Here is a 13,410-nt window from a genome sequence, read left to right as displayed (position 1 = left end):
TTTAGAATCTTAAATTGATTTCTACACCTATTATTTGGTAATATGAAGCAAATCACACACACACAATGTAAACAAACAACTAAAAGCACAAAGCAACAAATAGACACGGACAGAAATCCTAAACTAAATACTTATGGGCCTTCCCCACCCTGTAATTCATTAAACTCGCTTGTATAAGTATAGCCAAATAACAATTGCACCGCTTGGGAATGTCTAAACATGTTTCTGGGTTTTATCCAAACATTGTTTTGTGCTTACCTTCTGAGTCTTTTAACGTTTTTTTTTTTAAAGTTAACCTGGCAAGCCCTTGAATATTTTCACCATTGACAGGTATTCGGTTTCTCCAAAGGATATGTACGGTAAAAGTGGGGGGCAGATTATCAGTTTGCATTTTCTCTGTCTGAAGACTTTGGTTTGCACCCACATGCATTTAAGCAGCAGCTTCTAAGGCAGGAATGAACCTATATCTGGTCTGCTCCAGGTTCTGCAGTATCAGTGACTCTTGGGATGCCCGCCCCCCAGGAGCCTCTCAGCATCTGTGCTTGTCAGAGGGATGGAGATGTAAGTGCCAAGAAAGTTGTATAAGCAACTGAAACTTGATGGATGAGTTTTTAACTTCAAAAGTAAAAATGAACCTTAGGGCATATGGTAATCATTAGACCTGTGGGTGAATGAAACATCTTCCCGTTCACAAAGACTCAGAGCTTCGCCATGTTTAAAACATAAGACCATAACAAATAAACACAGAATCATGAAAGTCCAAAGATTTCAGAGGCATTTACCTTGGCACCTTCTTCCAGTGGAGGACAGGGAGAATCCTTCGGGACACAGACATTTGAAGCTACCCTCAGTGTTGCTGCAGGTCCCCAAGGCACAGATTTCTGGCTCTTCAACACACTCATCAATATCTGAAAGAATTATACACATCAGAGTCAGAATGTCATCCAGACAGCATCGGTCACTGCACCGAGACATACAGCTTCAGTGGGGAGTTGTTTGAGTGCCTTTGCAACAGGGAAGCGACTGCCTGTGATAGAATTTTGAAGTTTTAAAAGTGACTTTTAACAAGTCTCAATGTAAAAATGGAATCTCTTAGAGCCTCCTAAGAGTTATAATGATGAACCACTCACACATGGAGGGGCAGGGCAGTCACAGAAATGAGCTCCTTACTTGAGAAGGTACAGGGTCAATCAGAGAAGCTGTATGACCTCCACACCACACTGAACTGGGAGAGAGGCCAGAACTCCAGCACCGCACCTCACCATTGCACAACCTGAGTCCAATGCTGACCTCAATGAAAGGTGATCTCCCTGCACTGGCTGATGGAGCCTTCCCAGCAGCCCATGCAGTAGCATTCCCAATACCTTATTGCGGCAGCCTTAAAGGTGTTACTAAGCACAATCCCATCCCAGAAGATGATTCTGATCTTCAAGTCAGTATTTCTGAAGATATGAAAAATCCCTTTCTTGTATAGACCAGGGCTTCACTTTCATCACAGAGCTAATAGGAACTGGATACATGTGATTTAAGACCTGCTGTCTTCAGAACATCAATATATCATATTGCCTGTAAGGACTGACCTACTGAGAATTCAGACTAGTTTGGTTAACCAATGTGTTGTGCCATAACGGTTTTCCCTAGAGATTCCCAGCTCGTGGACGTTGGCCTGACTGTATAATTAAGTATTCACTTTCTCTTTCCAAATTATCTGTTTAGGGAATAAAACATGATCATTCTACTTTTGTGAAAAACAGCCACTCAACTGTAACAAACTCACTCATTTCCTGTGACTTTCAGCTGAAATTTATAGTGAAGAAAGGTCTCTATAGTCTTAAATCTGGGCTGTATTGTCTTTGTTAAAATTTTCAAAGTTATATACTAACTGCCTCCTGGGTCATGTAACTCTTTTGCTTCACATTTGTGTAGCTCTGCCTACAAAGTACATTTAAATGACTTTGTTCCCACTTAAGGGGAAGACAAGAAACCAACTCCAGTATCTTGCCTTACCGTTGTACTATCATGCAACAGATAATCTAGAAATAAGCAATCAAAGTGGTTATTTTCTCAAACAATGCAAACTCAGCCTCCTCACCTGTGAACTTGTAGTGTATTTGTAGTGTATTTTTTAGTTGCCTTTTTTGGGGGTTTATCAATGAGTTTGAACTTCTCTTCATTGAATTATTTTCATTCTTAGACTCCTTCCACCATTATATCTCACCTTTCCTTTAATGCTCAAATATTTCCTTTTGGAGACTGCTTTTATTGTTATTATCAACCTTTTGTTATTATATACATATATTTGCAGGTGTATGTGCATATGGTGTGTGTGAGTGTGTGTGTGTGTGTGTGTGTTTGTAAGTGTGAGCATATGTGTGTGTATCAAGGCCAGAGGTTAACATTGGATGGCTTCCTAGATTATTTTCCATCTTATTTATTGAGACAGGTTCTCTCAGTTGAACTTAAAGCATGCTGGTTTGGCTAGTCTAGCTTGCTAGCTTGTTCCAAGGATCTCCTGTCTCTACCTCCCAAATGCTGGGGTTATAGGAGGGCTACCAAACTCACCTGGTGCTGATGTGGGCGCTAGAGATCTCAACTCAGGTTCCTACACTCAGGCCAACCGAGCCATCTCTCAGCCCCCACTTCTTTTTCTTATATTAAAATTTAGCCTGTAGGTGCCATGTTCTAAATAACAGGTACAGATATTACAGAATGGGCACATTTTATTGATCATCTGTGGAGTTATTTTTATTTCTTAGTATTTTGATTCTATTTATTTGGGGGAACTTCTGTGGTAATCATGTAATAAAAAGTAGAGAAAACTCAAGTCCAATGTGATGACTGAAAGACCTGTTTAAAGATAGCAGTGTGAACTATGTGACTTCTTGGAATCCACTTACTCTAATTATTTACGAAGCCCTTACAACGGCTATTCTTCACATAGAAATAGAAAAGGAACCTGTGCTGAGATCAAAGGAATGGAATGCTCTATAACTCAAAACATATTTCTACCTCTCTATTGCTGAGGACACCATAGACAAGCTATATAACCCCTTTCACCCAACCTTGAACGTGGGCACTTAAAGACCTTAAGTGGACACAGGAGCTGTTTTTAGCTGTCAACAATGGTCATTTAAAACCATGTAGTTCAGGAAGACCATCAGTGGGACCGGAAATTGTGCTGAATCAGAGTGCCATGGAAAGAGTTAGGGCCACCAGAGCAGTCTGTGCACAGAGAAAACCAAAGTTCCCAGTGACCAGGACAGTGACTGGCTCTTCCTGCCCTGACAGAGTGTGAAGTCATAAGCCATATTCTGTGAGTTAATTGTAAACAAACAAACAAACAAATAAAAAATGTCTGATTTCAGAGCTTCTAATCAATGCTCAGCCCCACCAGCAGCCCTCACCTTCACACTTGTCATTCTGTAGACTATACCCAGGTGGGCAAATGCATCTGTAGGAGCCATCCAAGTTCTGACAGGTTCCAGGTGCGCATTTCCCAGGATCCAGAACACACTCGTTGATATCTGCAGGGACAAGGAAATGAGAGAGAGGTCCCTGTTGGCATGGTTGTCATCAAGCAGTGCAAACTCAATCAAAGGCACTGGAATCAAACCATAGAAGCCCACAGAGCTCGCTAAAAGCCACAAGTCTTCCAAAGAGGAAAGCAAAGGCATTACTGTAAAAGCTTCCCAAAGGACGCAATGCAGCCACATCTTAGTCTACCTGCCATAATAGAGTATTCCAAGAAAAGTGTTCCGCAGGACAGGGGTTCTAAAGACACTTAAAAGATTAAACAAAGTCACCTTTGGAGGGGTGTTTTGAGCAAAATATAATAAATCAGAGCTAATAAGCTTAACATTTAACAGTTAAAATGTTTTCTATGAGTACAACCTAATTTTTAAACTAAGAAGGAAAATGACTATCTGTATACATTAAAAAAAAATAACAGTGAGGTTAGAATGCATTCTGTGTGATTCTGTGCTAGGCCTCTGGGGACATTTTCTCAGGGCCCGTTTTCCTTCCTTTCTCTTTAATTTGAGGACTTTCATAAGTACACTGAGTTTGCATACATTTCACCGTCCTCCCTCCAACTCCTCCCCATGTCTCCCCAACACCCCTCTTGAATTCATGACTTTTATATCTATTTTTGCGCTACACACACACACACACACACCCCTAAGCTAACTTGCACGAGTTACGGCAGACCCCTTAGGATTGGCCCGTCCCTCTCAAGCTCTTGGGGTCTTTCTGAGCGCCTCACTCACCCACACAGGTCCTGCCATCGGGAGCCACCTCGTAGCCTTCATTGCATCTGCACTGGAAGGAGCCCACCGTATTGACACACTGGCCATTTCTGCAAAGGTTCCCGTTTCCAGTCGCACACTCATCAACATCTGAAAAACAACATCTCCGTTATGGTCCAAAGAAAATGTCAAACTCCCTGCCATCCTTCTGATCTTCGGTGGCCTTTGTGGCCTCGGCCAAATACAAGAAACTGCAATGAAGGTCTGGTTTCAGCCACAGACCCAGCTGGAGGCACCCATCCAAATATAATGAAAAGATTACATTATCATATTAACGCTGGTAATTTGCATGATAAATTTGTAGCAGTTTTGCTTAGACTTTGAATATTTTTTGCCTTTTTGCATTTATTATTCAAAAAATTTAATTAGTACACACAGGATTAAGTTTCATCATGGAATTTTCAAACAAAATTGATTTTATGTAGATTTTCTGCTCTACCCCCTGGCTCCCTGTAGTCTCTGTTCACCCCAAGACCTCCGTTTGCTTTTATTGCTAATACATCCCTCTACCATCTCAATGCTTCTTCACCCCCATCTTTCTGGTCTCTTAATTTTAGATTTGATTTTGTTGTTGTTGTTTTTCGTTTTTCGAGACAGGGTTTCTCTGTGTAGCCCTGGCTGTCCTGGAACTCACTCTGTAGACCAGGCTGGCCCCGAACTCAGAAATCCGCCTGCCTCTGCCTCCCAAGTGCTGGGATTAAAGGCATGCGCCACCACTGCCCAACTAGATTTGAATTTTAAAAGATAAAACTGATTTACTGGATACATAATTCAGATGAAGTCATACTATAGTATTGCAACTAGAAGTATTTAAAATTAGCTTCTAACTCTACGTGGTATTTGATTCATTATTACTTCTTAGGATTCCTTCTCTATATAATTTCTTAGTTTAAAGTAACTGGTTTTCATGCATACACCCTTGCATCTTGCTCACATTCACATTCCTAGTATCCTACCCTCCCAGTGGTCCCTTCTTCATCCCAAACATTCTTCCTTTTGCTTCATGTCACATGTATGTATGTTTTATATAGTACATACATAAAGCTAATCTAGAGTCTGCACCTGAGAGAAAATGCCTATCATGTCTTATAAGGGGGCTGCTATACACTTAATAAATTGTTTATTTGAAGGGTGGGTATAGAGAAAGATCTAAGCAAGGCTTCCATACTCCTTCTGGATTGTACAATTTACAAAGACTTGCTTTTGTATATTTTAACCTATCTTGAAATTTATTTAACTTAAAATAGATATAGAAATCATAGCTGCTGGTACACAGATCAATAAAGGTAACAGTTACAAAAGTTGGCTTTTAATCAACATGATTAAAAGTTGATTAAAAGTTGGCTTTTAATCAACATGGTGTACTTGATAGTCACGTGACCAACTGTTAGGCAGAAGATTGGATGCCGGCCATGATGCAGATGCGTGACATGGTGACCTCCTGGATACTCACCTATGCAGTCATTGTTGTGAGACAGTATGAAGCCATGGTTACAGCGACAGTTGAAGGAGCCAATTGTGTTTCTGCAAGTTCCGTTCCCACAGGCGTCTCTCTCACACTCATTTATGTCTAGGAGGAAGAAAGGCCAGAGAGGGAGACACAATGACTAAACAGGAAAGTGGTTATGTGGTCACTGATGCTGAAGGGCAGTTGTGGCTGCACAGACTCTCCCAGGAGGCTGGAATGTTCTGCCTGATGTCACCAGCCTGGGGAAGCTGAGGTGAGGACCTACATCTTGGAAGTCCCAAGTTTCCTCAGTTGGCGTGTGAGAGGAGGCGAGACGAGGACACAAGGACTGGACAAGACTTTTATTCTATTTGCTTCTCAAATTCTCCACCCTTGCCACTTTGCTCAAATATTTTCACTTGAAAATGGAAAAACTTCGGTGTGCATCTGGACCTTCCCTTGGCGGATGTTGGCACACTTTGGCTTACAGGATTCATGTTCCATTTTACCCCAAGGTCGTGAGTCAGAAAGATCTGCTCTGCAATCAGCAACAGAGCTCCCCTCCCCAGCTAAGCTGCCACCTGGGACACGGCTCCTTCCTCCCACCAGTGATAACTCAGCTATCCTTCTGAACACATCCAAGGGATAAGATGGTACTCAAGCCAGGCAGTCGTGGCACACACCTTTAATCCCAGCACTTGGGAGGCAGGGGCAGGCGGATTTCTGGGTTCGAGGCCAGCCTGGTCTACAAAGTGAGTTCCAGGGCTATACAGAGAAACCCTGTCTCGAAAAAACAAAAAACAAAAAACAAAAACAAAACAAAAAAGATGGTACTCAACTTGGCTTGGCTCAGAAGCCCTGGCATTGTTTGCCTTTTTATTTATTGGTCCATGAGTTTGACTTTTCTCTTTGGTGCATTATGATGCCTATTCTGGAAACTTACATAGTTTTGCATTTTACCAAAGGGGTTAGCATCTTTCTTACATGCTATATTATGGGGGAGTAGAAAAGAGAACACTGGTACCATTGGTTTGAAGAGGGAGAGCAGATGGGCCAAGGATAAGGGGAGAGAACAAATGGAAAGAGACACCTGGGGAGCTCAAAACGTAGTGGCCAAAGTCAAGATTGCCTCTTTCAAGTTTGGGACATGATTTGTGATTCAGATGGAAAAGTTATTGCTAGCTCTCCAGTGCCTTGAATGCGGAGTGAGCATCACATCCAAATAATGAGTCACTGTCACTCTTCAGGCCACTTGAGAATTAGGAAGGCAAGCGAGTCTGTCATGCTCATCCAGAGCCAAGAGAGGGAGATTGAGAAACAGTGAGGCAGACTCTTGTGGCGATGCAAGGAAGGGCGAGCCACCCTGGGATGAGCCAGGATGATTAAGGGGGAGATTAAGCATCGTTCATGGGCGGACCTAGTTATAGCCAAAGGCAAGGGCTCTAAACAGGCTCTGTACGCTGTTCTTCTGATATGTTTGATTCATGGGCTTAAAGACCCTCAAAGGCCTAATGCATGCAACCTTAAGTCAGAAAGAAAGGAGAGTTAGATGTTTGTGAAGCACTCCAATAGTACCAAAAAGTGGATCAATGTGCACACTCTGACCCCCGGACTGGATGTGCACACTTTCACTCGTGGACCGATGCACACCCACCCACCCATGGACTGACGCACACACACTCACCCATGGACTGATGCACACACACTCACCCATGGACTGATGCACACACACTCACCTAAGCACATGGTCTGATCCACATTTGTTTTGAAGCCAGTGTGACAAAGGCAGTAGAAGCTTCCCACGGTGTCGATGCACTGGCCATGACTGCATATGTTCGGGATTTCTTGGCACTCGTTTCGATCTGTAAACCAGAAGTGTCTTAGGTGGGACACTGCACATTTGCATGTTTTCTTAGATGGAGACTTAGAGCATAAAACGACTGAACAAATTATCTCCAGGCATTGCTCTCAGAGATAATCCTAACTCGAAACTGAGGTAGTGAAGTAGACACTGGCATTCTCTCTAGTTTTTCCTTTGAAATTGGCCAGATCTTACTCACAGAGCATTAGTACCAGGTGAACCAAAAGGAGACAGCTCCTTCTGCCAAAGGTTTATTGAAAGAGGAAGATCCATCCCATAATCAGCTTCTAAACGCTGACACCATTGCATACACTAGCAAGATTTTGCTGAAAGGACCCAAAGATAGCTGTCTCTTGTGAGACTATGCAGGGGCCTAGCAAACACAGGAGTGGATGCTCACAGTCAGCTATTGGATGGATCACAGGGCTCCCAATGGAGAAGCTAGAGAAAGTACCCAAGGAGCTAAAGGGATCTGCAACCCTATAGTTGGAACAACATGATGAACTAACCAGTACCCCGGAGCTCTTGTCTCTAGCTGCATATGTATCGAAAGATGGCCTAGTCGGCCATCACTGGAAAGAGAGGCCCATTGGACTTGCAAACTTTATATGCCCCAATATAGGGGAATGCCAGGGCCAAAAGAATGGGAATGGGAGGGTAGGGAAGTGGGGGGCGATATGGGGGACTTTTGGGATAGCATTGGAAATGTAATTGAGGAAAATATGTAATAAAAAAAACAGTGGAAAAAAAAAAAGAAAGAAGAAAGTAAAACTCAGAATATGGAGAAGTTCTTTCTACAGCGCCTAAACAGCTTCACATGGAATTGATATCTCTAGGTTTTGGTAACAAAGATCATGGGCAAAGACTTCGGGGCTTCTTTGGAAAATTGATAGTAAAGTCAAACCTATCATGCGTATACTGAAATGGGACACTACTGTAATTGCATAGATGCTCACAGTGGGACACTACTGTAATTGCATAGATGCTCAGAGTTGGCCTTACTCTTTTGCCTCATTCCTTCAGTTTTCATTCCACCTGGTTTAGTTGGAAAGTCAGGCTGCTTATTTTCTGGGTCTACAGAACTGTTACCTCAGAGCAACATGGCCTAACTGTGGCAGAGATCATGGCTATCTCCAGTCAGAAGCCATCAATTGAGACACTGTTTATAAGTTTCAAGTGTAGGAGGGGTTGGGGTTACACTGCCCCTAAACTGTGTCTAGTCTACATAGAAAACAGTTAACAAATACCACTATTCTCGTTTGAGAAAATATTTAAAATGAAGAATGGGTGGGCAAAGAAAAGGGATTTTTTTTTTTTATGATCATAAAAGGGAGCTTCCCTTGAGAAAGGTCAGTCACCATCTGTCTAAGAGACAGGTTTTTAGTTCCCAGGAGAGCATGTCTGAGGTTTCCTGGGAGGTTTGGAATAGAGAGATACAGAGAGAGGGGAGATCATCAGACAGTGGCTGGGGATGTAGCTGGGAAAGGCATTTCTACAGGGATAGTATTTGCTACTGAGGTCAGACTGGCAACTTGAGCACCACCATCAACAGCAATGTGGAGCTAGGACCACTGTGGTTTGGAGTTTTGTATGAATTTAAATTCAAATCTCATAGGACGATATTTTTGTTTTAAATACAGGCAGAGAGGAATGCTTTGCAATCTGTTTGAAAACTACCAGGATAAGATAAGTGCTTAAAATGGTTTAAAATAGTTTTCAGGTAGGATGGCAGCCTGGCATGATAGCCACCAACTGTAATCTCAGCACTCTGGAGCTAAGACAGGGGGAGTGTGAACTTGAGCCAGCCTGAGCTAAAGAGGAAGATCCTGTCTCAAAAATCAGCAACTAAAGTGAGATGGGAACAAAGTGATTTCTAGGATAAAATACCAGGCTTTCCCTGACAGTACCAGAGGCAGCTTAGGTTAACATTCTATAAGAAAACACGGAAGGACTTGAGCTGTAGCAGGTTGTAGCTGATGGCCTTTTGCTGATCTATAAATGGCCCAACTTAGTGGCCAGAGCAAATGGTCTACAATGGCACACCCAGGGCGACCATCCAGTCTTTATTTTAACTGGCCACCTTTCACCCAGCTCCAAAGAAATAAAACTTGAAAGTAAAATGCAGGGAAGTGGCGTTCAAGCCCAATGTCACCGGGGGAGATTGTGCTTCGTATCTGCCAGGGACTCATTTTTCCTGTTCTATACCTGTTCTTTACCTTTGGGATAATCTCAGCTCTGTTGATGGAATGCCAAATACTCACACATGCTCCCTTAAACTCAACAAAACAAATCTTGGTTGGCAAAGTGATTGTTTTTTTTTCTGTTTTGTTCTTATACCCTCTTCCTACCAAGGTTTCATTAAACAATGGAAAATATCCTGTAGAGGGCAGCACATTTCCTACCACTTAATCACAGTTGGCCAAGAGAGCCGAGGCAAACCTGAGCACGGTTCCTCTTGTGTTGTTTCATTCACAAGTGAACAAAAACCCAGGAAACTCACTTGGAAGTGAACCCTGAGCAGGGTAACAACACTCTTAAATGTACAATGTAACTGTACTGAAGTGTAGGTGAGGGCCCATCTAAAGTATTACTTTGCCTCTGAGCGCTAACACAAGGGACTTTATTTTCATGCCACTAGCTAGAGAAACCCTTAGATAGTGACCAAATGTATGGCCAATGTGAGTGGACAACGTACTCTCTTCTTTATACCACATCCTGACAAAGTGGACAGCAGACATTCCTAACCTCTGCTTGCTGTAGGTAGTACAGAGGTAAGGAGACGGTCAAGATTTGCTTATTTACTGTCTTCAGGGGGTCATTCTCATCAGTAAGATGTTTGGGAAGACAAGGGTGGTGTGTGTGTGTGTGTGTGTGTGTGCGTGTGTGTATCTTTTAAATCCATTTATGCAGGAAGATCTGCTCCAACTCAAGTAAAGGCATCTAGCACAATAGAAGATATGATGAAAACCTTCCCTGTCTACATTATGCAGAAGCTAATAATAATGATCCTCTTCCTCCCCTTCCTCCTCCTCCTCTTCTTCCTCCTCCTCATCATGAACACCGATTAGAGAACTGTGGGCTTGTATATGTGGGTAATGGGTAGGGTAGGGATAGAGAGACTCATTTGTGTAAATGACTTCTTTTTTGCTTTGTGGATATTTCATTTATAAGGAAGGCAAAAAGCTAAGCATTTAGCTATTTTAACAATTTTCCTATTTTTTCCTCTTTAAATACATCCAGTTTTTCAACCTACATCCTCACTTCTATTCCTTAGCCTTAGAATTTGTAAAAAAGTGCAGAGTCAGGATCGTGACAGCAATGGCCTCTGAGTGGGTGCTACATACCGTTGCATTGACCCGTGGAGGTAAGGCGATAGCCGGGCTTACAGTCACAGCGGTAGCTGCCTGCAGTGTTGATGCATTCCGCATTGCGCTGGCACACAGGGCCATTCTGACACTCGTCGATATCTGCAAGCAGAAGAGAGTTTATTTCAAGGACAAATAGAGTCTGGCATTGAGTTGGCGATACATATGTTCTTACAATGACTCAATCATTTGAAAAGACAGCAATGGGTATTTATACCAGACTTATTCACAGTGGCAAGACCTCGAAAGAAGCCAAAATAATCCTCAGTAGGAGAATGCATCATAAATGCACTGTGGTATATTAAGATGGTAGAATATAGGTCAATATTCTAGTGAGCTGGCTAGCTACAGGAAGACATGGGAGAAACCCACATGTGGATTAATATGCGAAAGAAGCCATCTGAAAAGACTCTATAATGTTCTGATTTCAATATCTGAATTTCTGGAACAGGCAAAACTATGGGACCAGTAAAGAGATTCATGATCTCCAGGGCTCAGATTGGGTCTGGAGATGGTGGGGAAGGGCAGGTAGATAAACCCAGAGAAGCTTTAAGGCAGAGAAACTGTGATACACTCATAGTAGATATACATCATTATAAAGTCATAGTAGATATATTTGTCACTATAAATTTGTTCCATCACTGGGAAGTACAATACCAGTGGTGGATCCTATTCCCTAGGAGATGAGGCACATAAGGCTCAGGAAGGGAAGAGCTTGGAAGACTCAGAAAGTCTCAAGGTAGAAAGACACAAACAGTGCCTGGGAAGAGGAGATTCTGGCTAATGGCCAGCCAAGCTGCCTGCAAGTTGTTCAGGAAGCAGCTTTCATGAACTGTCTGCCATGTTGGGGTACGGTAGGCTTTCGGTGACATAGCTGCCTATGGCCACCCATGCTCCTGTATGGAACCACTCACCTATACTCCTATACATAACTCAGTAGACTTCCTGGTCCACTAAACAAGACTACAGAAGAACTGCATCCTTGGTCTGCTGTCAGTGCCCTATCCGGAGTGAAGAGATGTTTGTTCAGAGTTCCCCAGGAAAAGCCACAACAGAAATACATCAGGCCTGTGCTTGTGTGGTGGGAAAACCTGAACGTAGCTGGTGGAGCTTCCAGGACCGGGAGTGTCTGTCTGAGACGGGGTGGACTACACCTTTCTGTGCAGTAGGCTCATGAGCAGCATGCCAGTGTGGTGAAAGACACAGCCTCAACTCACCCACTAGTTCTGCCCTGCTTGTAAACTGTAAAGAAACAGAGCCAACCATGCCACATTAGAAGCCAAGTGGTGTGACAGGCAGGCACTTCTGTGACATGAGAAACTAACATCTGCTCATGCACTTGCTTGTGGAAAGCATAAATATGGAAGTCCCCCAAAACATTCCTGGAATCCACTCCAATTTCAGAATAGCTGAGCCACGCATGAAGTCAACCTTCATTTTCTGGTTTATTTTGACAGCTAAGAATGTGTTGGGAAGCAGCTGAGTGTATTTAAACACTCACCTTGAAGAGGAGTAACTTGTGAAATGGAAACCAAAAATCGGAGCACTTAGTCTTCTTAATGTTCTCTGAGTATGACTGTTTCTCAACACCTTTATGAGCAGAGAGAGTGGGCGGAGCCTGCTGGGTCTTCCCCGACAGCAGGGCACCTTGCCCTGGCCCAGCAGGCTTTCAGTCCCATGTATGCTGCAAGGTCCGGGATGACTTTGTACTCATGGGTGGCCTTGCCTATGTGTCCTGGCCAAGGGCAGCATTTTTGGCAACTATAAGTAGCAAAGGGGTTTTGGGGTAGGTATCCAAGGGGCTGACAAATAGAAGAGAAAATACAAAAAAAAAAGTAGCAGGCATTCTGTGACATGTACCAGAAGGGAAAGAGTATAGTCACAAGGAAGACAGCCACCTCTAGCACACTAAGCTCTGCTGTTCCCTGTTATTCCTGAAGCAGTGCCTTTTCTGCAGGAACCGATTCTTGATGGTTCCTGGAAACCCACAGCTGGGCTGTGGTCTGAACTGGCTATCTCTTTAAAGAGTCTTGGACTGGCTATCACCCCTGCCCACAACCCACACAACAAGCAAGGCAAGTGGTGCGTGCCCAGTTGGCCACAGTGGTTGAAAGCTGGCAAGAGAGCCCAACAAGTACGTGGTTACTAATGGAACATAACTCTACATGTGGATCATAAACAGTCCCTAATTTAGAAAAAGAAGGTTTGTTAATGTCAAAATATTGACATGTGTGCCATAACCCATGCTCCAAGGGGGTGACAGCCCTTTCTATAATGTGTAAAATTTGGCTAGAGGCCCACCACTCAAGCAGTAAGCAGAAACTGACTCCAGTTGTTCTAGAGAACATGCCGTATTTAGTGTGCAGCAATGCCTCTTCCACTAAAATGTAAAAGGATGCTATCTTCCCCATAGAGGAAAAGTGTGGAGTGTCA

At 43.1% G+C, this 13,410-nt stretch overlaps 1 protein-coding gene across 1 annotated transcript in view; it reads right to left on the bottom strand.

Moving 5' to 3' along the window:
* The window catches only part of Fbn1 (fibrillin 1), a 208,934-nt gene that overhangs the window by 26,781 nt on the left and 168,743 nt on the right, over positions 1-13,410 (bottom strand). Inside the window, exons 44-49 of the mRNA XM_021156745.2 lie at positions 10,957-11,079; positions 7,488-7,613; positions 5,758-5,874; positions 4,266-4,394; positions 3,405-3,524; positions 783-908 (exon numbers count right to left, since the gene is read on the bottom strand). Of these exons, the coding sequence (XP_021012404.1) occupies positions 783-908; positions 3,405-3,524; positions 4,266-4,394; positions 5,758-5,874; positions 7,488-7,613; positions 10,957-11,079 (741 nt within the window). The remainder of the gene's footprint in view (positions 1-782; positions 909-3,404; positions 3,525-4,265; positions 4,395-5,757; positions 5,875-7,487; positions 7,614-10,956; positions 11,080-13,410) is intronic.

The sequence above is a fragment of the Mus caroli genome, unplaced genomic scaffold (genome assembly GCF_978045245.1).
Source record: "Mus caroli unplaced genomic scaffold, Mus_caroli_1 scaffold_2, whole genome shotgun sequence".
NCBI classification, from domain to species: Eukaryota; Metazoa; Chordata; class Mammalia; order Rodentia; family Muridae; genus Mus; species Mus caroli.
The sequence above is the reverse complement of the archived record's forward strand: the minus strand, read 5'-3'. Positions and strand labels throughout refer to the sequence as shown.